At 42.0% G+C, this 26,186-nt stretch overlaps 1 protein-coding gene across 1 annotated transcript in view; it reads left to right on the top strand.

Moving 5' to 3' along the window:
- The window catches only part of ADCY1 (adenylate cyclase 1), a gene marked incomplete at its 5' end in the record, with an annotated part of 504,540 nt that extends 481,909 nt beyond the window's left edge, over positions 1-22,631 (top strand). The window contains 5 exons of the mRNA XM_083378277.1: positions 1,045-1,191; positions 9,156-9,254; positions 11,283-11,397; positions 12,326-12,450; positions 22,153-22,631. Of these exons, the coding sequence (XP_083234403.1) occupies positions 1,045-1,191; positions 9,156-9,254; positions 11,283-11,397; positions 12,326-12,450; positions 22,153-22,491 (825 nt within the window). The 3' untranslated portion in view covers positions 22,492-22,631. The remainder of the gene's footprint in view (positions 1-1,044; positions 1,192-9,155; positions 9,255-11,282; positions 11,398-12,325; positions 12,451-22,152) is intronic.
- Between the last annotated feature and the right edge of the window lie 3,555 nt (positions 22,632-26,186).

The following is a 26,186-nucleotide window of genomic DNA, read 5'->3' as shown; positions in this document are numbered from 1 at the left end:
ACATCCTTCAGGCTAGCAACATCAAGCACACTGAAATCAAGAAGAAGGTTAGTGGTAAATTACATCATAAGAATGAAGATGATTTTAAAGTCCAAAGTCATTGGTAAAAATACCATTAACACCTGGGCAATTCCTGTCCTTAGATCCACAGCTAGAATAATTTACTGGACATTAGTAGAACTAAAAGCCCTGGTAGTAAGACCATGAAATTAATAACAGCAAATCATGTTCTTTATCCACATGGTGATGTTGACAGACTCTATTTACCAAGGAGCATAAGTGAATGTGGAATGTTGCAAGTACATCAAACAATTGAAGAAGAAGAAAAATGGTATTGGAAGAATATCTGAAGAACAGTGAAGAAGATGCACTGAACTAGTATATCATGAACATTGTGATAAAGTACAGTTTTCCATTATGACTGTGCTTTTCCCAATAAATTAATCTCCTGTCTTTCTATTTGCATGAATAAAAATGGTCAAGCAAGAATTCCAAGCATTTGAAAAATATTGAGAAGTATTCAATTCACTCCACTATTCTCAGTAAGAGAATGACATAATTAATAGCCAAGGCTTCTAAAATAGAAGAAGCCTTTCACTAAAAGTGAAGATACTGGCAATGTTAGAATATTATTAGCATCTTTTTCTAATAGGGATAAATATAATAGCTTAATACTGCAATTATTAAGATATGTATATATATAGAATTTATTAATTACACACACAGAGACACACACACACACATACACACAGAGACACAGACGCACACAGACAGACACACACACACACACACACAAAGACACACAGACACACACACAAACACACAGACACACACCAGAAATTATCAGCGCGTTCTGACAGTTTTTAATTTTAAAAAAAACATTTTGAGAGAGGTCTTCACCTTTTAAGAAGCCCATTATGCTCATTGCTTCCTGATAGCAAGGATGGGATAAATAAATTTGTCTAATTTAATCTGGATTTAGTCTAATAATTTTTAGTGTGAATCCAATTCTTTATCTAATAAGGATTTAATAATTTATTACAGGACTTATATTACCAGTCATATTCACAAGTAGGAGTGATGTTTGCATCCATACCAAATTTCAATGATTTTTACATTGAACTGGATGGTAATAATATGGGAGTAGAATGTTTACGCCTGTTAAATGAAATTATAGCTGATTTTGATGAGGTAAGAGCTAATATGTCTTTACTATTGCCATTGGCTCTGTGTCTCTTTATTTCTTGGTTAAATCTCACTAACAGAGCTGTTGTGAAGAAATAGAAGGTTACTTGAGCTATTGAATAAATTTGGAAGATGAAATTGTAATATTATGATAATTTATAAGAAAAATTAGCTATTTAATATTAATTTCTGATAAAATGAATATATGATCCCTTAACTAGAGAATATTTTTACAGTTAAATCTGTTGAGGGGTCCTTAATTCAAAATATTTTTGTTTGATTGTTTATTGTTTTAAATATTTATATAGCTGCCCATTCTCCAGCCAACTCTGGGTGGCTCCCAATAAAAGATTAAAAGCATATAACACCATTCTGCAAACTGTAAAACGTAGTCAGTTAAAGCACAAAATATTAAAAACAACAAAAACATGGCACCAATACATGCTAATGTGCCAACAGCTAATCTTCTCCCACTGCTTGAGGGGAAAAACCAGGTCTTTAAAGCCTTATGGAAGACTAAAAGGCTGAAGGTCTGCTGAACTTGAAGGAGCAGTTTGTTCCATATGGCAGGGACTGCTATGGAAAAGGCATGCTTCCTAGCTCCCAGTAGAGGAACAATGGTACAAACTACAGTCTAGCTTGAAGGTTTTTTTCATTTACTTATTGTTACATTTGATTTTCCTTTGCCTCTCATCTAATATATTCCCACATGCAGAATTGATTCATGGACTAATAAAACTTAAAGGGTCTATTGCCATTTTGATAATAATCAATTGGTAGTTTTAGAACATGCAGGATCAGCTATGCTTCATTGTAACTGCTATGTTCTTTCCATATATACTGTATGTCACCTCATTAAGGTGGAACAGATCAGGAAACAACACACAAGAATTATTAGAAATCTATTGATATAGACAATAGTAATAAAAACCTGAAAGCCTTCCATCCTTCCGAGGTAGGTAAAATGAGGACCCAGATTGTTGGGGGCAATTAAGCTGACTTTGTAATAATGCCGCTTGGGGTGTGTGTGAAAGCCCTAATAAGCAGGCAGATACATAGAATGAAGGCTACTGCTAAGCTTGTAAGCCGCCCTGAGTCTTCGGAGAAGGGCGGGATATAAATGGAATAAAAATAAAAAAAATAAAAATTTCTCTTTTCCTCCTTCTTATACCAAAAAAATCAAGGCAAAACATTTTTGAATTTCTGCCCCACTTTTTTCTATTTTCCTGGCTAAGTTCATATTTCACCAATGGTTGCTGCATATTTTCTCTGTAATCTTCTATTCCAACCTTTTTATTTTTTCAAAGCAGGTGCAATGTTGGAAAAAAATCATGTAAGGAGTTGTGGGATTCTTTCTGTCTGCTTGTAATCCTTCTGAAAATTGAACTAAAGGGTTGGGGGAGAAACTAGCAAAATAAGATCAAAGTTAAAAAATGTCGCGGAACAATTAACATTCCGACCAGAGGTGGATGGACCGTGGTTCATTTGCATGGAGAATATCAAAGAAAAGAAATCCAAAGCATATTCTATGTAAAACTTATAATGAGAAAACAAAAGACCTAAACTGACTACATTCTCTCATCAGGCAGAAGAACAAAGTAAGGAAGTAACTGTGAGAAACTTTTTCTAGGCATGCGCACAAAACAGTTTAAAACCAAAACATAGCTGGACATAGCTGGAGTCACTATGGTTACATGATAAGATAATAACACAGGTGCAGAACAGAAAGAGATGTACAATTAGAAATGAGCGAAGCTGGCAAAACTAAAAAAACACGCAGTGACATCCCTTTCTTTTGTCAGCGAAGCAGAAAATCAGATAAGGCACATCTTCTTGCGCAGATACTCGTGTTGGGCTGTAGGAAATGGTTTGTTCAGCATATCAGCAATTTGGTCATGTGTAGGCACATACTTCAATTTGATAAAACCTTGTTTAACTGCTTGTCTTATGTTTTGGTAACGGATGTCAATGTGTCTAGACCTGGAACCTGTAAAGCGATTCTCAGATATATAAACCACAGATTCGTTGTCCTCCATCAGAGTGATTGGTTGAATCGGAGGTGTCCAGATATCTGTGACTAAGGCATCAAACCACATTAGAGAATTACATGCATATTCAGCTTCAGTAGATGAACAAGAAACAAAATTCTGTTTCTGCACATGCCAGTAAACAGGACATCCATTTAAAAACATCATATAACCTGAAGTGCTTTTATGTGATTTCTTATCACTTGCCCAATCTGAATCTGCATAACAACATAACTCTGCATAGTCAGTATGTGTGGGTTCTAACAATAACTTCATGTCTTTGGTGTGTTTTAGATATCTCAATAATTTCTTAACACATGTCCAATGAAACTGTTTTGCCTTGCCTACGTGTCATGATAGGAGATTAACACTAAGTGCAATGTCAGGTCTAGTCCAACTACTAATATATAGCAGCGACCCAATGACTGAGCGATAAAGTTTTTGATCCTTGAACTCAGGACTCGGTTCATGTGTCAAGTTGTGAAAGTCAGTTTGCATGGGTATACTCACAGGTTTAGCATCCTTCATGTTGCAGTGATGCAATAGTTGTTCAATCTTATCTTCTTGTGTAAGACTGAACCCCTTCTGAGTTTTGGTAACTTGAACACCTAAATAAGTGTTAATATGTCCTAAAGACCTTAATGTGAAAAATTGTTGTAAAGCTTTAGCAAAACATTCACTCATCTGCTTATTTGGACCAATATAAACAATATCATCAACATAAACAAGAATTATCTCACACCTATTATTAGATCTTTTTGTAAACACGCATTCATCTGTTTCGGACTTAATAAAGCCCATTGAATTTAGTTTGTCAGAAAGACATAAGTACCACATTAAACCAGACTGTTTCACACCATAAAGACTTTTGTGTAGAAACCAAGTATCCCCTTCTTGCTGTCGAAAACCTGGAGGACCTTTGACATAAATCTCTTCATCAAGATCAGCGTGTAGGTAAGCTGTTTCAACATCAAACTGGAAAACTTCTAGGCCAAGGATATTTTCAGTGGCCAAGGCGATTTTCACACTCTCAGTCCGCGTTGTGGGTGAATAGGTATTTGTATAGTCCTCAGGATAACGTTGAGCGAAACCCTGGGCTACAAGTCTGGCCTTGTACAACGACTCACCATTTGGCTTCTTTTTAATTCTGTAGACCCATCGAGTGCCAATAACTTTCTTGTTTGCTGGAGGGCTTGCAGGCGTAAACACTTGAAGTTTCTTTAGACTGTCCATTTCAGCCTGCATTGCCTCAAACCATTTATCTTGCTCTGATTCAGGAAGATGTTTGATTTGTGTGAACATCTCAGGAGGAAGTGTAACATTACAAATCAAAGGTAAAAGGTGCTTTCGTTACTTGCCATGAATACCATTTTGGAGGGATTCCCTTTGTGGTCCTCTTGGAACGTCTCGGAACAACCGTCCATTCTTCTTCCATTTCATCCTCGTCTACATCATCGTCGCCAGCAGCAGCATCGGCGGCATGCGAAGATGGAACAATGGGTTGAGAAGAACTCGTGGAAGGAACATTCACCTGTGCATCTTGATCATCAGGCTGCGTGGCATCAGCAGAATCATCTCTAGGAAAATAAACTCCAGGATCGTTAGAATGAACCCTGGACCAGTCAGCATCTTCCTCAAAAATAGCAGATTGTGAAATCACTACGACATGATGAAAGTCCATGTATTTGCTCCATTTTGAATTATCATCAATACCCACAAATCTCATCCTTTTTGCTGCAGGACCCCCTTTCTTTCTTTGGGCTAAAGGAATATTGACCATAGCATATGAACCAAAAATATGGAGATGTGAGTGGTCAGGCTTGTGTCCATATAACATGAAATAAGGGGTCTGATTTATGACACTACTCCAAGTACGGTTGATGATATGGTTGGCATATTTGATAGCCTCACCCCAGTATGGGAGACTGAGGTTAGCATCTTCAAGGAGGCAACGCATCATGGTTTGCAGAACTCCATTTCTGCGTTCTGCCACTCCATTTTGAGCCAGAGTGTAAGGAGCTGAGGTCTGGTGTAGTATCCCAGTCTTACGCATCCAGTCCTGGAAACGCTGAGACATGAATTCAGCACCCACGATCACTCTGAATTCTGGCGATGCTGACTTCGAATTGGGTATAGACAAGATTGGCAAAGTCTTTAAAGATCTGAAAGGTCTCAGATTTTTCTCTCATAGGAAATACATAGCCATATCTAGAGTAATTATCAACAATTGTCAAGAAATATCTTTTACCACCAATTGTTGGTGCAAAAGGACCCACTATGTCAGTGTGTACCAAATAAAAAATGTGTGTTGACAGGCGTGTAGCGCGCTTTGGAATGGCTGCTGCTTTGGATTTGGCTTTCTTGCAGACAGCACAGTCCAAGAACACCTTACACCCCTTTAGATCCAAACCTCTAGCGAACTCTGGCATCTTCTTCAGAACACGGAAACTGGCATGACCCAATCTTCTATGCCACTTATGGATACACCTGGAATGCAAAGGTTTACCTGTTAGTGAATTCTCAACATTAGCATTTTTATTAGGAACCTCAGGTTTGCTGTGAGCAACCTGTGTCTTATTTGTCTTTTTGTTGGCTTTAGGAGCCTTTGGAGTAGCAACAGGATCTCTCTCTGGGACATCTCTCACTGGGCCTGTGCCCTCCCTTTTTGGAACTTGTATACTTGCCTGCTCTTGCTGCTTAGACTTTGGTTTTAAGTAATAAATACCACCAATCAACATGGTTTCAGCAACAATATCTCCATCTTTAACTACATAACTTGCTTTTTCAAGATGATGTACCTGGAATTTTGACACCCTAGACAAGTGATTCTGACTAAGCAAACTATTAGCTGATGGTACGTAGTAAACATCAGGAATGAATGCACCGAGCTCTTCAATGTACACAGTTCCTTTTCCCATGACCTGAACAGGATGATTTGAAAAAGAGTACAGTTCACGGTTCAGGTTCAGGCTCATGCATCTCTGTGTACAGCTCTTTTCTGTAGGTAACATGTAATGCTGCTCCACTGTCCAAAGTAGGCATCTGTCGTACTCTGGTTGAGGCTGTGGATCGTTGGTTAAAGCCAATGTGGCAAGTGGAGCTTGCAGATCATGCCTGGGACCACGACCACGACCTTGTCGTCCACTTCTACCTCTGCCTCCTCTGGAATCTGTTCCTCTGGGCTGGTACATGGCGGGCGCTGGAAACCGTTGGGGACAATCCTGGGTGGCATGTCCCACACGATCACAGATGTAGCATCTTGGCATCCTTGAAACGTAGGCTCTTCCATGGAAGGGACACCTCGCAGGAGCTCTTGATGCAGGCGGTTCCCTTAAATGTGGCGCTGCTTGCATAAGTGCCTCTTCTTCAGTTAAAATTCTACATACATGATCCACTGTGCGTTGAGCAATAGGCACTTGATTAATCTTGGAAATAGCATCTTTCCATTCCTAATTCAATGAGTTAATGATAATGCTGATCATTTGAAAGTCATCAATAGGATAGCCTTTTTCACCCAGTTCTTTTCTTATTCCTTTCATTTTAGTTAAGTGTTCTCCAATATGCTCACCAGGTTTTAATCTAGAACCATGGAACTTGGACAAAAACAAACATGTAGACTCAATGGACACAGGCCGGTAACATGCTTCTAACTGAGCCCAAATTTGTTGGGCAGTTGCATCTTGTGAAAATGTGAGCTGCAATTTAGTGTCCATGGACATCAATAACGTTGTGCATGCTCTATTATTCAAGTTCCATATGTCAGGAGGCCATGGCTGGGCAGGAGGATTAAACACCATCACATGGGTACCTTCTCTATGAAGCAGAAGTCCAACCTCACTGACCCTTGCCGTGTAATTCTGTCCTGACCGCTTCAATTTTGAATTACCAGCCAGTGGTACAATAGAGGGTGCCTGTTGAGGAACATGAAATTGGGGTACTGGCTGTGCAGGTTGTGCAATTGGGACTTGGCCTGCAGGAGGCGCTGGTTGTGCAGGCTGTGCCATCCGGATGTAGCCAGCAGGGGGCACCAGTGGCGCCTGTGCCAGGGCTTGCGGCAGTTGCATTGAAGCTGCTACAGGTACTGGTGCTGGGGGTGGCTGTACTTGAGCTGCAATGCCACCCTGGCCAGCAGAAGGTGCTGGCGCTTGAGCTGCTACATTAAGTTGGCCTGCAGTTAGCACTGGCCTTTGTATTTGAGGAACCAGTGGAGGCTGCACTTGGGGTGAAGGCTGCTGTGCTCCATCTGAGACAGAAACTTTAATAGTAGCAGTATTAGTAGGCATTCTAGCTGAAGCTCCCAATGAATGAGGAGGTGTGGCAGCTTGGAGCGATGCCTGCTGAAGGGACATCTGTGAAAATGCATTCTGCATTCTCTGAAATGCATCTTGTAAAACAGATTCACCAGCAGATGGTGCTATAACGTTAGATTCAGGCACCATTGTATCCTCATGTGTCATTTGACACAGCAGGCAGTCAGGCTCCCATTCGTCTGACACAAGATTCCACTGTGGGCATGCCTCTGTCTTCGAGGAAGAAGGCAAAATGGCGATCCCTTGTGGGTGTGGCTTTGCTTGTGAAGAGGGAGGCAAAATGGCCGATTCTGAAAACTGAATGCCAGCAGAGGATCTCCCATGCTTTTTATACCATGCTGCACACAACTTTGCGTTTTGCAGCTCCTGCTCAAAAACTTCAATTTGTTCATAATAACTTTGCAAAGCCTTCTCATGCACAGTTCTCTCAGGGCTTGGAGGATAATACATCACTTCCTTCCCTAGTGAAGCCTTAGGTCTAGCACCAAATCTCTCATAATCAGCCTGATCCCCATGAGCAGAGGTTACTACTGGGGCATCAGCTTGAGAGTCTGTAAAAACAGAAAATGGTGAAACTGACCTTGGCTCAGAGGCTGCTTCTCCAAGACGTGTAGCCGATGCCAACGGAGTCTGTAAACTTGAAGGGAGATCTCTCTGTGAAATAGCTGCCTCCTCTTCAGCTGACTGATAACTGGCCTTCTTTCTTCTTTTCCTCGGCATATTTGCAGCAATTAATCAGAGCCTCCTCAATGCCGAACTAACTGCCTGGCTAATTGCCTATCAATAAATCTTGAAAATAAAAACAAACCATCCTCGGGGACCAAATGTCACAGAACAATTAACATTCCGACCAGAGAATGGAGAATATCAAAGAATATCAAAGAAAAGAAATCCAAAGCATATTCTATGTAAAACGTTTAATGAGAAAACAAAAGACCTAAACTGACTACATTCTCTCATCAGGCAGAAGAACAAAGTAAGGAAGTAACTGTGAGAAACTTTTTCTAGGCATGCGCACAAAACAGTTTAAAACCAAAACATAGCTAGACATAGCTGGAGTCACTATGGTTACATGATAAGATAATAACACAGGTGCAGAGCAGAAAGAGATGTATAATTAGAAATGAGCGAAGCTGACAAAACTAAAAAAACACGCAGTGACAAAAATTATCTAGATGAAATGGAAGGAGCCATTCTGCCCCCTCCCACATCCACCCCACCCTGATTTCCAGTATATCACTCCATGGCATCTTCACAGCAGAAGACATTTGACAATGGCTTGAATTGTTCCTAACATTCTAAACTCTTCATCAATGCAGCTGCATATCTCAGAGTGAAATTATTATTTAGAGGTTGGAAAAAAATTCAGAAACTCTCTTTCTCAATCTTATTGTATTAAACAAAAGAAGCAAAGATAAATAGGTTTTGCTTAATATTCTGAATTAATATGCTCCTGAAATTATAACAGGCATGATCCATAATCATTTTTCACAACCACTGAAGTCTTTAGTTGATAATTGCTACAGGTATGAGGCAGTAAATAAGGATGAATGCTAAAGCAAGGGATACACACATTATTTTTTGTTATCTGAAATATTATGCAATGTTTAATATTTTTGTGTTTTAAACAAAGCTTATGGACAAAGAATATTACAAAGACATTGAAAAAATCAAGACAATTGGAAGTACATATATGGCAGCGGTGGGCCTTGTGCCAACTACAGATAGCAAGGTAAACTATCTTCCTTTGGGATGTTTTATTCAAGTAATATCACATCTGAAGTTAAGAGTTTGCTTTAAATCTGCTGAAGTGGAAACTGAATAAAACTATACAGTTTTAACTCCTGAAATCTACAAGTCAAAGACATGGCACGATCCAAAACAAATGATTTGTTAGAACCTAGAAACAAACAAGGTAATTACTAGAAGCCAGAATGGGCTTGTTTAAAAATAAATCAAGCCATACATGATTGCCTTTTTTGATAAACTAACTAAATTAGTGAATCAGAGAAATGTTGTGGACATAATATACTTAGATTTCAGCACGGCATTTGATAAAGTAGACCACAACCTACTTCTTGCTAAGATACAAAAATATGGAATAGACAGTACCAGCACTAGATGGACTTGCAATTGGCTGATCAATTACACTCAACAGGTAGTCCTCAAAGGAACTATATCTACATGGCAGGAAGCATGCAGTGGGGTACCCCAAGGTACTATCTTACACCTTGTACTCTTTAACATGTTCATACATGACCTACATAAAGAGATAAAAGGGGAACTCATCAAATTTACAGGGAGGAATAACTAATAGAGGATAGGCTCAAGATCCAGGAGGATTTTGATGGACTCGAGCATTGGGCCCTTTCCAGCAAGCTGCAGATCAGTAGCAAGAAAAGTAAGATCCTACACTTAGATGGGAAAAATAAAATGCATGGATATAGAATAGTTGATATCTGACTCAACAATAGTAACTGTGAGAAGGATCTAGGTATCCTAGTGACCACCACTTAGTTTGCTGCAGCTACAAAAAAAGCCAATGCAATCCTAGGACACATCAACAGAGAGATAGCATCAGGACAATGAGAAGCAACAGTACCAATTTATACCACACTAGTGAAATAATATTTGGAATACTGCATACAGTTCTGAACACCATGATACAAAAAAAGATATTGAGACCCTAGAAAGTGTGCAGAGAAGAGCAACAATTGTTGTGGGACCTAGGTATTTCTAGCCTATCAAAGAGAATGATCAGGGGGGACATGATAACTGTCTTCCAGTACTTTGAATGGTTCTCATGAAGAAGAGGGATTAATGCACCAGGAAGCCAGAAGAAGAAGTAATGGGTGAAAACTTGTCAAAGAGAGATTCAACATAAAAATAAGAATAAATTTTCTGATAGTAAGAGCAATTAACCAATGGAATAGCTTGCCTCCTTGGGTTGTGGGTGCTCTGTCACTGGAGATTTTCAAAAATAGACTGGATAATCATTTGACCAGGATGGTATAATGCTCATTCTTGAACAAGGTGTTGGACTTAGAAGACCTCCACGTTCCCTTTCAGCCCTATGATTCTATGACTAGGTTGCTTCAAAGGAATTGGAAATTTGTAAAATCTATGAGCAAATCTATGTGACCAAAGACAAATTGTGCAGCTATAGTAGAGATGTGTTCCCTCGATGTAAAATATGGTGCTAATCTGACCCCTAAATACGTGTGTGTGTGTATATACACAATAAATATAAATATATAATAAGTATAATACACACACACACATATGCCTTCAATCATGTTAACATTCTCAGCAAGCATTAATTAGGTCAGAGGTGATAAAGTTGCACTAAACAAAGGTCATCTAATCCAGTCATCTGTTTTCTGTAGTGGCTAAACAGACAACTATAAGAAACCAAGTGCAGAATATGAAATCAATAATTACCAATTCCTATAAAGTTCCCTTCTGAATAATTTAATCTTACTAAACATGACTAATAATTAACTGCTATTGATAAATAACTTTAAATTTTTCTAAACATCTGAATTTTCTAATCCTGGGATCCTCACTCTTCTCTACAACATTTCTAGTCTTGTGAAATTAATTCCTCCCCAAAATGAGGATTTAGCCTGTTAAATATATGTCGCCTGTATATTTATTTATATTTAAAGAGAGTCTTCATCTGTTTTAAAAACTTGATTAAATTGTGTTACATTAATCACTACAACATTATGAATGACATAAAAATCTTTTTAAAATATAGGCAAAGAAATCAATTTATTTCCATCTCAGTACACTGGCTGACTTTGCAATAGAAATGTTTGATGTTCTTGATGAAATCAACTATCAGTCCTACAACGATTTTGTTCTTCGGGTTGGTGAGTTACATTTTCAAGAATGAATTCTATGCTGTTATTGTTTCTTTCAGCATTCATAACAGAGATTTTGTAAACAAATCCTAATGTTCTGACAATATATAGCAGCTAATATTATATCTAATAGCTACATAAATAATTTTCTTCTCTAACTTGACTGATCATAATAGAAAAAACAGTCTTGTAGAAATTTAATTTCCTTCATTCCTCATGTGGTAGAGAGACGTTTTCAGAGAGATTATGAAAATCTTTAAGAAACTATTTTTTAATCTTCAGAGAGATTTTAAAAATATATAAGCAGTAAAAAGGCACTTCCAGATACAATATGTCTGCAGTGTAAAAACCAATATTCTCTCATTGTTCTACTTCAGTTTATGCTACCATCCCCTCCTCCTAGTCATTTTGTTACTGTTGGCACAAAGAACAGAAAAATCACCTTGTACCACCTCAGACAATTAGGTATTGGTAGTGTCCAGGTATTAAACATTCATTTCCCCACCACGATCTCCCCAGAGATTGTCCCAAAGCAGAACTCCTCCTAAAGAAAAGCCTAAGCTTTTGGCAGCTGTAATTTTCAAGCTATTCAAAGTTAATTGAAGAAGTGTATAGGTCTTTCTTTCATACACTAGTGAGTTTTTATTAATCATTTATTTGAGGAAGTTATCTGTAAACTGCTTATGTTTCGTCACATGGAAGCCAATAGGAGAAGAAAATCAGCATTCTTCCTCATTTCTTTTTAAAACAAGGGCACCTTGGGAATATCTTATAGATTGGATATTATTTTTCCATTTCAGCTTCTTAGTATCAAAAAGCAATTTCAATAGAATCGAAATATATCCTTTAAAAGGGATGGGTAGGGGACACAGATACTTCTTTGCCATGCCTGATGACCATTAGATTTCATTTTTTAAATATTTGGCTTCTTTTTCAGGTATTAATGTAGGCCCTGTAGTGGCAGGTGTTATTGGTGCCAGAAGACCTCAATATGATATCTGGGGTAATACTGTAAATGTTGCTAGCAGGATGGATAGTACTGGAGTGCAAGGTAAAATTCAAGTGAGTATTTTCAGAGTTATTTTATTAAGACTGATGTAATTTATAACATATCAAAGCAATGGCTTACTTCTCAGACTATAGTGAAGCTCCACCTACGGAATATATATATGCTCGAAATTGTTGGCACCCCAGAAATTTTTTCAGAAAATCAAGTATTTCTCACAGAAAAGTATTGCAGGAACACATGTTTTGCTATACACAGGTTTATTCCCTTTGTGTGTATTGGAACACAACAAAAAAGGGAGGAAAAAAAGCAAATTGGACATAATGTCAAACAAAACTCAAAAAATGGGCCGGACAAAATTATTGGCACCCTTTCAAAATTGTGGGTAAATAAAATTGTTTCAAGCATGTGGTGCTCCTTTAAACTCACCTGGGGCAAGTAACAGGTGTGGGCAATATAAAAATCACACCTGAAAGCAGATAAAAAGGAGAGGAGTTCACTTAGTCTTTGCATTGTGTGTCTGTGTGTGCCACACTAAGCATGGACAACAGAAAGAGGAGAAGAGAACCAAGGACTTGAGAACCAAAATTGTGGACAAATATCAACAATCTCAAGGTTACAAGTCCATCTCCAGAGATCTAGATTTGCCTTTGTCCACAGTGTGCAACATTATCAAGAAGTTTGCAACCCATGGCACTGTAGCGAATCTCCCTGGTCGTGGACAGAAGAGAAAAATTGATGAAAGGTTGCAATGCAGGATAGTCCGGATGGTGGATAAGCGGCCCAAACAAGTTCCAAAGGAATGCAAGCTGTCCTGCAGGCTCAGGGAGCATCAGTGTCAGCGCAAACTATCCGTCGACATTTAAATGAAATGAAACGCTATGGCAGGAGACCCAGGAGGACCCCACTGCTGACACAGAGACATAAAAAAGCAAGATTAGAGTTTGCTAAAATGTACTTGAGTAAGCCAAAATCCTTCTGGGAAAACGTCTTGTGGACGGATGAGACCAAGATAGAGCTTTTTGGTAAAGCAAATCATTCTACTGTTTACCGAAAACGAAATGAGGCCTACAAAGAAAAGAACACAGTACCTACAGTGAAATGTGGTGGAGGTTCAATAATGTTTTGGGGTTGTTTTGCTGCCTCTGGCACTGGGTGCCTTGAATGTGTGCAAAGGATCATGAAATCTGAGGATTACCAAAGGATTTTGGGTCGCACTGTAGAGCCCAGTGTCAGAAAGCTGGGTTTGCATCCGAGATCTTGGGTCTTCCAGCAGGACAATGAACCCAAACATATGTCAAAAAGCACCCAGAAATGGATGGCAAGAAAGCACTGGAGAGTTCTGAAGTGGCCAGCAATGAGTCCAGATCTGAATCCCATTGAACACCTGTGGAGAGATCTAAAATTGCTGTTGGGAAAAGGCGTCCTTCCAATAAGAGAGACCTGGAGCAGTTTGCAAAGGAAGAGTGGTCCAAAATTCCGGGTGAGAGGTGTTAGAAGCTTATTGATGGTTATAGGAAGCGACTGATTTCAGTTATTTTTTCCAAAGGGTGTGCAACCAAATATTAAGTTAAGGGTGCCAATAATTTTGTCCGGCCCATTTTTTGAGTTTTGTTTGACATTATGTCCAATTTGCTTTTTTCCTCCCTTTTTTGTTGTGTTCCAATACACACAAAGGGAATAAACCTGTGTATAGCAAAACATGTGTTCCTGCAATACTTTTCTGTGAGAAATACTTGATTTTCTGGAAAATCATAATTTATTTATTATTTATTTATTATGGGACTTATATGCCGCCCTATCTCCCAGAGGACTCAGGGCGGCTAACAACAATAAAAAAACCAACAGTACAAAAGTTAGGAAAAAAATTAAATAACAGCCCCAAATATTAATTACACAGTTAAAATTAAAACTTTAAAAAACCCATCATCAATCCAGGTCAGCCTGATGGAAAAGGAATGTCTTGAGGTCGCGGCGAAAGGACCGGAGGTCCGGGGCCATCCGAAGCTCAAGGGGGAGTTGATTCCAAAGGGCTGGCGCTCCCACAGAGAAGGCCCTCCCCCTGGGGGTCGCCAGCCGACATTGTCTGGCCGACGGCACCCTGAGGAGGCCCTCTCTGTGTGAGCGCACTGGGCGATGGGAAGTCGTCCCCGGCAGCAGATGGTCCTGCAGATATCCTGGGCCTAAGCCATGTAGGGCTTTAAAGGTAAGTACCAGCACCTTAAATCTCGCCCGGAAGACAACCAGTAGCCAATGCAGCTCACGCAGGAGGGGTGTAATATAACGGGATGCTCCCATCACTACCCGTGCAGCTGCATTCTGCACCAGCTGGAGTCTCCAGGTAGTCTTCAAGGGCAGCCCCATGTAGAGAGCATTGCAGTAATCTATCCGAGAGGTAACGAGTGCATGAGTGACCGTACGTAGGGCATCTCGGTCCAGATAGAGGCGCAACTGGCACACCAGGCGAACCTGGGCGAATGCCCTCCTGGCCACAACTCCAATATGATCTTCAAAACTGAGTCGAGAATCCAGGAGGACACCTAAATTGCGCGCCCTATCAACGGGAGGCAACACCTCTCCCCCCATAACCAAAGATGGAACCTCTTGGACAAGATGAGATGCCGGTACGTAAAGCCACTCAGTCTTGGCCAGGTTGAGCTGTAGCCTGTTCTTCCCCATCCAAATCTGTACCGCTTCCAGGCAATGGGACATCACATCGAGGGCATCACTGGCTTGGTTCGGGGTGGAGATAAAGAGCTGGGTATCATCGGCATATTGATGATACCTCACCCCGAAACCACGGATGATCTCACCCAGCGGCTTCATGTAGATGTTGAACAGGAGAGGCGAGAGTACTGACCCCTGAGGCACCCCACAACTAAGGGGCCTAGTGGCTGACCTCTGCCCTCCTGTCAACACCGTCTGCGAACAGCCCGAGAGGTAGGAGGAGAACCACCGTAAAACGGTGCCTCCCACTCCCAACTCCGCCAGACGTTGCAGCAAGATACCATGGTTGATGGTATCAAAAGCTGCTGAGAAATCTAAAAAGACCAGGACAGAGGAATAACCCCTATCTCGGGCCCGCCAGAGATCATCCACCAGTGCGACCAATGCCGTCTCCGTGCTGTACCCGGGCCTGAAACCCGATTGGTAACAGATACTCAGTTTCCTCCGGGACCAAAGGGAGCTGCCATGCCACCACGCTCTCAACAACCTTCGCAAGAAAGCAAAGGTTGGAGACAGGACAAAAGTTGTTTAGAATAGCTGGATCCAAGGCAGGTTTCTTGAGGAGGGGCCTCACCACCGCCTCCTTGAAGGCGGCAGGGAAGCACCCCTCACTCAAGGAAGCATTTATAACTGCCAGGAGCCAGCCTTGTGTAACCTCCCGGGCCGCATAAACCAGCCAGGAGGGAAACGGGTCCAACAAACACGTGGCGGCACTTAATTTCCCCATGATCCTGTCCACTTCATCCGGAGTCACAGGATCAAACTCTTCCCAAATATTATCGGCCAAACCCATCATTTCCCCTTCGTCAGACACTGCCCAGTCGGAGTCCAAGCCAGCCTGAATCTGAGCGATTTTATCCACCAGATACTCACTAAACTCCTCGGCCCGTCCCTGCAAGGGGTCCTCTCCCGTCCCCCGATTTAAGAGGGAACGGGTCACCCTAAACAGGGCGGCCGGGCGGTTATCTGCGGATGCAATGAGGGTGGCGAAGTAAGCACACTTCGCCACCTCCATTGCCACAAGATAAGATCTAGAAAAGGATCTTAACTGTGTTCGGTCAGACTCAGACAGACTGGACCTCCAAATGCTCTCTAGGCCCCTTCTCCAGTGCTTCATCTCCTGCAGGTCCGCGGAGAACCAAGGAGCGAGCCGGGATCTGCACCGGGTCAGAGGCCGTAAAGGCCCAACACGGTTGAGAGCCTCGGAAGCCGCCCATTGCCAGGCATCAACTAAGGTCTCAACCAGGCTGTGGGAAAGGGAGGAAGGAATCAGTCCAAGCACCGTCTGGAACCTATCTGGGTCCATCAGGCGCCTGGGGCGGAACCACCTGGTCGGTTCCGCGTCCCAGCAGCGGGGAGTGGCATGACAGAGGCCCAGCCATAGGAGATAATGGTCTGTCCATGAAAGGGGTTGAGATGTTGGAGTAACCCCACCCAGACCATTAAGCCACTGCCCAGAGATGAAAATAAGGTCGGGCGTGTTTCCCCCATCATGAGTCGGACCCTGAATAATCTGGGTCAGGTCCATGGCTATCATGGAAGCCATGAACTCTCGGGCCACCCCTGACGCACCACCCAGGGAAGGCAGATTAAAATCTCCCAGAACCATAAGCCTGGGAAACTCAACCGCCAACCCTGAGAGAGCGTCGAGTAGCCCGGGCAGGGCTGTTGCCACGCAGCTGGGAGAAAGGTACGTGAGCAACAGACCCAACTGACCTCCAGGACCCCACCTCAGGAGAAGGGACTCACATCCGCCAATCTGAGGGGCAGTGGTCTTCCACGGACAAAGGGCCTCTAATAACAACTGCCACCCCCCCGCCCCTACCCTGAGCCCGAGGCTGGTGAAGCACACGGAAACCTGGTGGGCATAACTCAATCAAAGGGACCCCTCCCTCTAGGCCCAACCAGGTTTCAGTAATGCATGCCAGGTCTGCACCTTCCTCCTCAATCAAATCCCGAATGAGGGGAGCCTTATTCACCACAGACCTGGCATTCAAATACACCAGCCTGAGCTCAGGTACCTGTCCCCCCACCCCTGGAAAAGCAGGATGAGGCCAGAGGGTCGGAGAGCGCCACCGCTCAAAGATAGCAGGGGCGCGATCCCGAGTTTCGATATGGCCCTCTGTTCATCCGTCTGCCGCCATTCCCGATCACCGTGGGGATCAATGTCCCCACCCCATCCCCTCGGGCCCCAAGACCCTCCCCCCCCACCACGGCGACCATTTACCAACCTGGATTGGGAAAGATCCAGCAAAGTCCCCCCAACTTTCTGCTGGAACATACATTCCTCCCCCCTCCCTAACCCGTTAAAAAGTTTACATAAAAAATCCCTAAGCCTCCTCCTTGTGCCATGCCACCTCGGGATCCCAGGATCCGTCATTAAGGAATCGGCGGCACAAACCAGAGGGCCACACCTGGGAGAGGGGGGAATCTCTCAGGGCAAGCAACATGCCCGCGGAATAAATCATCAATAAGATGGAAGATGGCAGAAGATGGCATAAGATGGCATAAGATGGAAGATGGCACTCTAATGGCAGAAAGTGAAGAAGAACTAAAGAGCCTCTTGTTGCAGGTGAAGAAGGAGAGTGCAAAACTTGGGTTGAAACTTAACATTAAGAAAACCAAGATCATGGCAACTGGCCCTCTCAATTCCTGGCAAATAGGTGGGGAAGAAATGGAGGTAGTGACAGATTTTGTTTTCCTGGGCTCCAAGATCACTGCAGATGGGGACTGTAGCCAAGAAATTAAAAGACGCTTGCTCCTGGGGAGAAAAGCCATGGCAAATCTAGACAGCACACTAAAAAGCAGAGACATCACCCTGTCAACAAAAGTGCGTATAGTCAAGGCTATGGTCTTCCCAGTTGCAATGTATGGCAGTGAAAGTTGGACCATAAGAAAGGCTGAGCGCCAAAGAATTGAGGCCTTTGAACTATGGTGCTGGAGAAGACTCCTGCGAGTCCCTTGGACTGCAAGGCGATCAAACCGGTCAGTCCTGGAGGAGATCAATCCTGACTGCTCTTTAGAAGGCCAGATCCTGAAGCTAAAACTCAAATACTTTGGCCACCTAATGAGAAGGAAGGACTCACTGGAGAAGAGCCTAATGCTGGGAAAGATCTAGGGCAATAGAAGAAGGGGACGACAGAGAATGAGGTGGCTGGATGGAGTCACTGAAGCAGTAGGCGTGAGCTTAAATGGACTCCAGAAGATGGTAGAAGACAGGAAGGCCTGGAGGAATGTTCTCCATAGGGTCGCGATGGGTCGGACACGACTTCGCAGCTAACAACAACAAAGATGGAAGAAATACAATAAGCTAAAAGCAGGAGGAAACGGATTGGCTAAAATCAATACAACAGCCATTGATGATAAAATTACAGAGCTGGATAGTGACTCCCAAGCTAAGTCACCCTCTCACAGTGACAAAAGATCTTCCGGCATCAGGGAATGTCACCATCCAATTCCGAACAGGTCGCAGAGAGGGAGAAGGAAAATCCAATGACTAGGAGTTACCTCCTAGTTACCTTCTAATAGTCCATTTGTCGGTGGAGGCATCCATAATTCTAATAATGGATAGATATAATCCATGTCTCTGGCTGCAGGTTCCAGGTCCGGCCAACCACAGCTGGGCCCTCCTGCAGCTGAACATCGTTAGGCCCCACCGACAGCACCTTCAAAGCCACCCCGGATGGAAAATGGTAGCAACAGAGTTCAACCAATCATGTGTCCCCATCTCCAGTTGAATTCACGACCAAAAGGCTGTAGCAAGCCACAGAATTTAAGTATCGTCCAGGGAAATGGGTGGTCTCACCATGGTCTTCTTCTTTGGGCGGTATCGCCGGCAGCCTCCATCCTCCAAAAAATGGCCCCAAGGGCCTTCAGGGAAGGAAAAGCCCGTGGCCCCTCGGTTGGCATGTCTCCACCCCCGCGGAACTTCCACCGGAGGGGAAATTCCACCAACCGACCATCAGATTGAGCACTCGGCCATCCCAGGCCAAGCGCCCCTCCGCCCAAATCACAAATGGCCACGCGGAGATCATCCTGGCCGCCACAGGTCCGGGCGTCTCACCGCCCGGATCACGCCTCGAGCGGGGCCCACAAGATGTTGCTGCAGTCCTCGTGGGCTGAAAAGCCTCACCGAAGCATCCTGACTGCCATGGGTCCCGGCGCCTCGCCGCCCAGTCAAACTGCCGAACGGCCTCAAAAGGCATCGCCGCAGTCGCCGCAGGTCCCAGGCGCCCCGCCACTCGGATCAGACCGCCCACTTTAGGCCCAGGTTCCTCGCCGCCCGACACATCTCCGGCGGCCTCAGAAACGTTGTAGCCGCCACGGGTCAGGCCCGGCGCACCCAGACCACCACACCGACATTTCCTGCGGCCTCGGCAAGTTGTTACAACACTGGGAACTCCCGGTGCCCAGCCGAGGCCGTGCAGCAAGCAACAGCCTCCTCAGGGCTCAGCCAGCCAGGACTCACCCTCCCGCAGTGTCTAGCTCAGCTGCGGGCCACGGCCATCTTCTCTGGAGGTCTCCCTTAAGAAGTAAATATCCATTAAAAAGTAAAAAGTTATAAAGTTATAAAGATGGAGAGAACATCCTCAAGCCACCAACTACACCTAGAGTTGTGACCCACTCTTAGATCCCAATGCCAGTTGACATTCTCTCTACCTTTTTAACATTATTTCTTTTGACTCCATCTTTTTAACTCTGCTAATGCTGTTCCAGAAGACCATAAGAGAGGGGCTATCTCACATCAAAATGTTCCATAGGGTGTGGGCAATGGCAGAGAAGGCTTTCTTTCTTGACCCTGTCAATTGAAATTCTTTTTTATTTATTTATTTATTTTAATCCCATTTATATCCCACCCTTCTCCGAAGACTCAGGGCGGCTTACAAGCTTAGCAGTAGCCTTCATTCTATGTATATGCCTGCTTATTAGGGCTTTCATACACCCCCAAGCGGCATTATTACAAAGTCTGCTTAATTGCCCCAACAATCTGGGTCCTCATTTTACCTACCTCAGAAGGATGGAAGGCTGAGTCAACCTTGAGCCTGGTGGGATGCAAACCTGCACTAATTGCAGGCAGTTTGTGTTACTTAAGGAGGCATTAGCCCACTGCGCCACCAAGGCTCCTTAACCATTGGGGTCCCTAACACTCCCATTCTGCCTGGCCAGGAGGGATGGGTCAATATATTTGGGGTGAAATGGTCCTTCTGATAACCTGAACCCATGCCATAAAGGGTTTTAGAAGTCAAACTAACACCTGGCATTAGACTGAGAAAAGAGACCAGCATACAGGGCAACTCATACAGCTGAGATTTTATATGCACAGCCCTAAGGCACTCCAGACTGCCTATGTGGTATTCAGCAAAAGATTTAGCTTCCAGATATTGTAGTATTTGGTAGTTATGACTACAATTGGGACCAAAAATTTTATTGCTAACCAAGGCAGTTGTTAAATGATATGCCCATTTTTATGACCATTTCTACCATATTTGTTAAGTAAATCACTGCAGTTTTTACGTAAATCATGTGGTTCTTATGGGAATCCAACTTCCTCTATTGGCTTGACTTGTCAGAAGCTGGCTGGGAATGTTGCAAATGGTGACTATGTGACCCAGGGATGCTGCAAGGCCCTCCTAGCCATGACAGCCAAATTTTCTTTGATTAGGAGTTGTGAGTCCAAGAGGACCTCCAGATTACATACCAGGATTATCTATGGTAGTATAGATGGTAAAAAGGATCAGAGAGAGCACCAAGCCCTATGAGACCCCATAAAGCAGACCTTTTGCTCCCAATCAACACCAATTGGGATTGACCTCAGAGGAAGGAACCAGGACAAAACTGGGCCTCCACCCTCAATAATTGGAGCTAACCCAAATGGGATATCTATGATATCAAACACACCAAGAGGTCAACATGAATCAGGATGGATGGACTATCCCAATCCTGTTCCTGCCAGAGATCATCCAAAAGCATGACCAATGATATTTCTGTCCCATATCTGGGATTGAAACCTGACTGGAAGGAATACAGATAAACCATTATCTCCAGGATTCTCTGGAACTGCCATGCCACCATCTTCTCAACTATCTTTCCTAAAAAGGACAAAAATCATTTAAGACTATAGGACTGAGTGAACAGCTTCTTGAGAAGGCAAACCAAAGCTGCTTTAAATGGCACTGGGAACACCCTACCAAGGGTGAATTAGCCATCACTAGCATCCACTTACTCTACATGACATCTCCCAGGTAGACCTGAGGACTATGCTTACTGTCCCAAGCACCCTATCCACTTCCAATAATAGGATCAAACTGTTCCCAGTTAACTGGATAAATCCATTCCCCAGGCATCTCCTGAATTACACTTGGTATCCAACTGAGAAGGAATCCAAGTGATTTTATCCACCAGATGAACAGCAAATTCCTCTGTGTGGCCCTGAAGGTTAATCTCTGGTGTCCCGTTACCCAAGGGGATCTGACAACTGGGTTAAGAGAGAAGTGGCACTCTGCAGATGCAATAAGAAGAGAGAAATATTGTTTTGCTACTTTTACCTCCTTGAGATTATTATTACATTTATTAGTCACCTAACTTGTCATTGAATTACTCTAGGAGGCTTACAACAACAAAAAACAAAACAATAAAAAAGGAAGTTTAAACAAAGTGAAAGTAACATAATATAACTATAAAATAAAGAAAAAGAAAACAAAATACATCAATATGACTAGTAAAAAATGGTGAGTGGGGAGTGGTTCTAGCTCTTATTCAACCAGAATGTTGAACAATTCCCTGTGATATTAAAAGTTCAAAGGAAAAAAGATGAAAAATCCAAAACTCTAATATGACAATGGGTTGAGACAAATTTTGTTTGGTGTTTAAAAGATAACTATGGAAGCAGAATAAGGTTTATTTTAGAATGGACTTTGAAACAGCCATAACAAATGCTTTTTTCCCTTAAAAATGAAGTTTAGGAAACTGGCTATTAAAGAAAGATTTGTTATCTATTAATCACTGGTGACTGAGGTTTGTTTAATTCACAGGTTACAGAAGAAGTACAACGTATATTGAAGAGGTGCAATTACGAATTTGTTTGTCGGGGGAAAGTCAGTGTGAAAGGGAAAGGTGAAATGCTGACTTATTTTTTAGAAGGAAAGACAGATGGAAATAATTCACAAACACAATCTTTAAACTTAGAAAGGAAAATTTATTCATATGGGAGAGCAAACATTCAGACCAAATTGGGCACAAGTTGTCCATCTATGTGCTCATCCCCCAGCCTTTCAACAAACACTGGGTCTGGACCACTTCAACCACCAATAGCACATACTAATCTGACTCTCCATTATCTTCCTTCTGTGCCAGCTATAAAAGAAGCATGAAAGCAATGAAAATCTTTGTCCTGTCATTTGAGATGACATGTACAGCAGAAATCATCTTAAAGGTTAAAGGCTGCAGAATTTGATATCAACCAAGAAATCTAACAACCCAACCAAAGAGAACTTGGGAACCATTAATAAGAACTTATGGGAAGGATCAAATAAGGGCTAGCAATTCTGTTTGAGAAATCTAATGTTGATTGTCAGAAACTATGGAATATTTTATCAGTAATTTTAATAGATAAATGAGATAACAGAGAAGGCACATCAATAAGACTGGATATATGCACAAACAACATAACACATGAATTTGTGGGAGAGAGATTGGGATTGTTGCTTCACTACTGATTTTCCCGCTGTAAACTGTCATGGAGAATGTTGGCAATATCATATAGCAGAGAGAACATTTATATGATCATATCCAGGGTGCTTGATCTATCATTTATAGTTCCTGTTTAAGTGAGGGTGATGATAAATTTGATTTATATGAAGATGTAAGAAAGCACTGTGGAAAAGAAATTTTCAGCACTTGCTGTAATGTAGGATACAGTAACTCTTAAAGAAAACAAATGTAACTTTTAAATTTCACTATGTTTTGCATCTTTGAGTGTTTCCTAACTGCATAGTAATGAATCAGAGATCAGACTGTAAGTAGATTTATTGAAGATGTTGGGTTTTTATTGAATTTATGATAATTATGAATGGCTTCCTATTCACACAGATTTGGATGGGACAGTTTATCTCATATTGTTGCACAGAGTCCCATAGAAACAGCAGTTCTCATATTGGAGAAGATAGTAGATAGGAATAAAATTGAGTTAACTACTCCAGGACAGAGTGCTACTAAAGTGGCAGTTCTGTGCATGCCAAAAGAATATTAAGCTGTAGAAAATTATGTCTTTTCAATTGGGCAAATGGTTACTTTAAGACATTTATTAAAAGCAATTGAATTATAGTACATTTGTCACTAGACACATATATAGTTCTGTTCCCTGAACAGTTTATAGATTTGTGAACAAAAGTTTGTTCCTGTCATGAAATAGATCTTTCAGATCCAGTCCATATTATTTGATGCAAATCATTTACAGTTGACTACTGTTTTGGATTTGCTCTCATCTCTTTCATATGAAGATTCTCATTAACAAATACATGTTGATTTTTTAATACAAAGTTTAAATTTCTTATTTTGAATCAGTTAATGTATTTAAATAGTGATGGTTTTGGCATCTCAGAAAATACTTTTAATACTAACATAAAAGTTCTGGAAATGTCAGGCAGCCAAAATTTTTGTTGTATAAGAATATTTTCTTCCATTTCCCAGCTTTTGAATTCCTTTTCAATGTCTTGAGTACAGCTTCCAAGAAATGTCTCCATTGCAAATTTTGATAATATAAACAGAAATTACTATAAAGCACAAACTTTCTTTGAAGCTCACACAAATTTCAATTTACTTCCTATAAAATATTTAAAGTACTTGTCTTCTTCGATACTTTTGCTTGAAATTGATGTAATAAATTAAGTAGCAGAAGAAGACACTGTTCTCATCTGTAAAATGGCTGGTGAGGTACTTACAGAAGAAAACCTGAAAGGGAAATTTCTTGCAGATTCCAGCTTTACTTTGTACTAGAAAAGCTGAGACTGCCAAGTACATATTTTGTCATCATTTTAGCAAAGTTAAGTTCAAATGTAAATACCATTTATAGACACTCAGATCTCTTTGATCATTATACATAAAGAATATCCAGATGTTTGTTTATGATATTATTGCTCATTTCTTATTTTCATTTTAATCCTGATCAATTTTATTCATATATGTATTTCCAAAATACTATAGTGAACATTTTTCCTTGTTCCTAATGAAGAGGAAATACTTACATTTAAAGTATGATATATCTCAAAAGCAGAATATATAAAAAAACCTAGAAACCCTGATTATGAAAGGTAGGTTATTGGAAAGATGAGGTTATCACTGGCCTTTTTAAAAAAAGAAACCTCTGGATTTCTCTTTATGTTGTTCAAGACTATTATACAAATATTACTTTTTCTATAGTGCAATCACTTTTGTTACATTCTTAATATTGTTCTTCCAACAAGAGACAGCATTGCATTGTGCTTTCTCTCAGCTCCCATTCATTTATCTAAATATTTTCACATAGTGGATTTATTGCCTATGGGTTTTACCTGGCTTATCTTTGAGCTGGGATCACGTTCATTTTATTTGCTGGTACAAAGAGATTTTCCTGGAGACTAAAGGCTTTGATCTGTCAGGGGAAAAAACCTCATATTTTTCTCTAGCAAATTTTAAGGCATGCTAGCTGTTTGGAGATGTTTCTCAGTAGCAAGAGATCTGAATGTGATCTCAATAGTAAGTCTTGTTTCTCTTGAGCCACAGTTCATCTCTGATTTAAGATATCACTATGCCAAATTTGGGGAAAGATTTTCAATGTAAAAACATAGTCTTTGGATTCAATAATTTCTTCTTTTCCCCAATTCATAGAGTAAAAAATATCCATATGATTTTGGCACCATACAGAAGATTTAATTATCTATTTGATGCTGACAGTGTCACTATGCTTTATTCCACAAAGCACTATCCCAAGTCAAGTAAAGGGATGGAATTCATACCATGTTTCCCTAAAAATAAGATCCAGTCTTATATTTTTTGGCCTCTAAAAAAGGCACTTAACTTATTATTTTCATGTACAGGAGGCAGACAGAGCAGGGGCTGACAGCAGTGGGAGCACTCTCCATTCCACCGTCTGCTGGTGCTGCCACCATGAGGTGAGGTGAGGCAGGTGGTGGGGGCGTTGAACTGCTTCCCTCCACCTGCCAGGCCAAAAGCGGTCAGGGGCAGTCCCACAGCCAGCATGAGCGCTGCAGCACCTGCCAAGGACGAAGAGCATGAGGCTGCCTCTGCCCCTGGCTCCTGCTGCCATGGAGCTGGAAAGATTGCCAGACACCCCCCAGATGCCCTCACCTCCCCCAAGTATTTTTTCACTAACCTGCTTTTCAGCTGCATCGTGTTTTTCTGTTTCTCAGCCACAGCCATGTGCAGGAAAACAAAAGTAGTTTGTGGGTCTAAAAAAAAAGTTCAACAGACCTTCTAACTTCTCATGGAAAAAAAAAAGATCTCGTGAAATTGGAAGGTCTGATTGAACTACTTTTAATTCCCTGCACATGTCAGCAGCTGAGAAATGGACAAAGAAATGTGATGCAGCTGAAAAGCAGGTTAGTGGAAAAAATGCTTGGGGATGTGTAGCAATCTCTCCAGCTCCACGATGGCAGGAGCCAGGGCCAGAGGCAGCCCCCGCTTAAAGGCCCTGGTGGATACTGCAGCTCTCATGCCAGCAGTGTGAGGAAGAAGTCCCTGGCCATTTTTGACTTTTTACCCTATGCACTTCAGCAGGTGTTTGGAAGGCAGAGAGAAGCAGCTCCACCACCACCACCCCCAGCACCTACCTCGTCTCACCTCATGGCGGCAGCACCAGCCACACAGGCCAACCCATGCAGAAGGCAAACCGGTGCCAGCAGCCAGTGGTAAAGTAGCTGCAGGTCAGATAGAGGCCAAAAGCAGCCAGGGGGCACCCCATGTGTGCCTTACACAGTCGGGATGAGAGCTGCAGTGTCTGAAGAGTGCCAGGCTCAGCCTGTAGCCCAGTGCCTGTAGCACCAAGTAGGTTTACAGGCTGGCGCTCAGC

Source organism: Vipera ursinii (genome assembly GCF_947247035.1).
Source record: "Vipera ursinii genome assembly, chromosome: Z".
Classification (NCBI taxonomy): domain Eukaryota; kingdom Metazoa; phylum Chordata; class Lepidosauria; order Squamata; family Viperidae; genus Vipera; species Vipera ursinii.
This window is presented reverse-complemented; position numbering and strand designations above follow the sequence as displayed.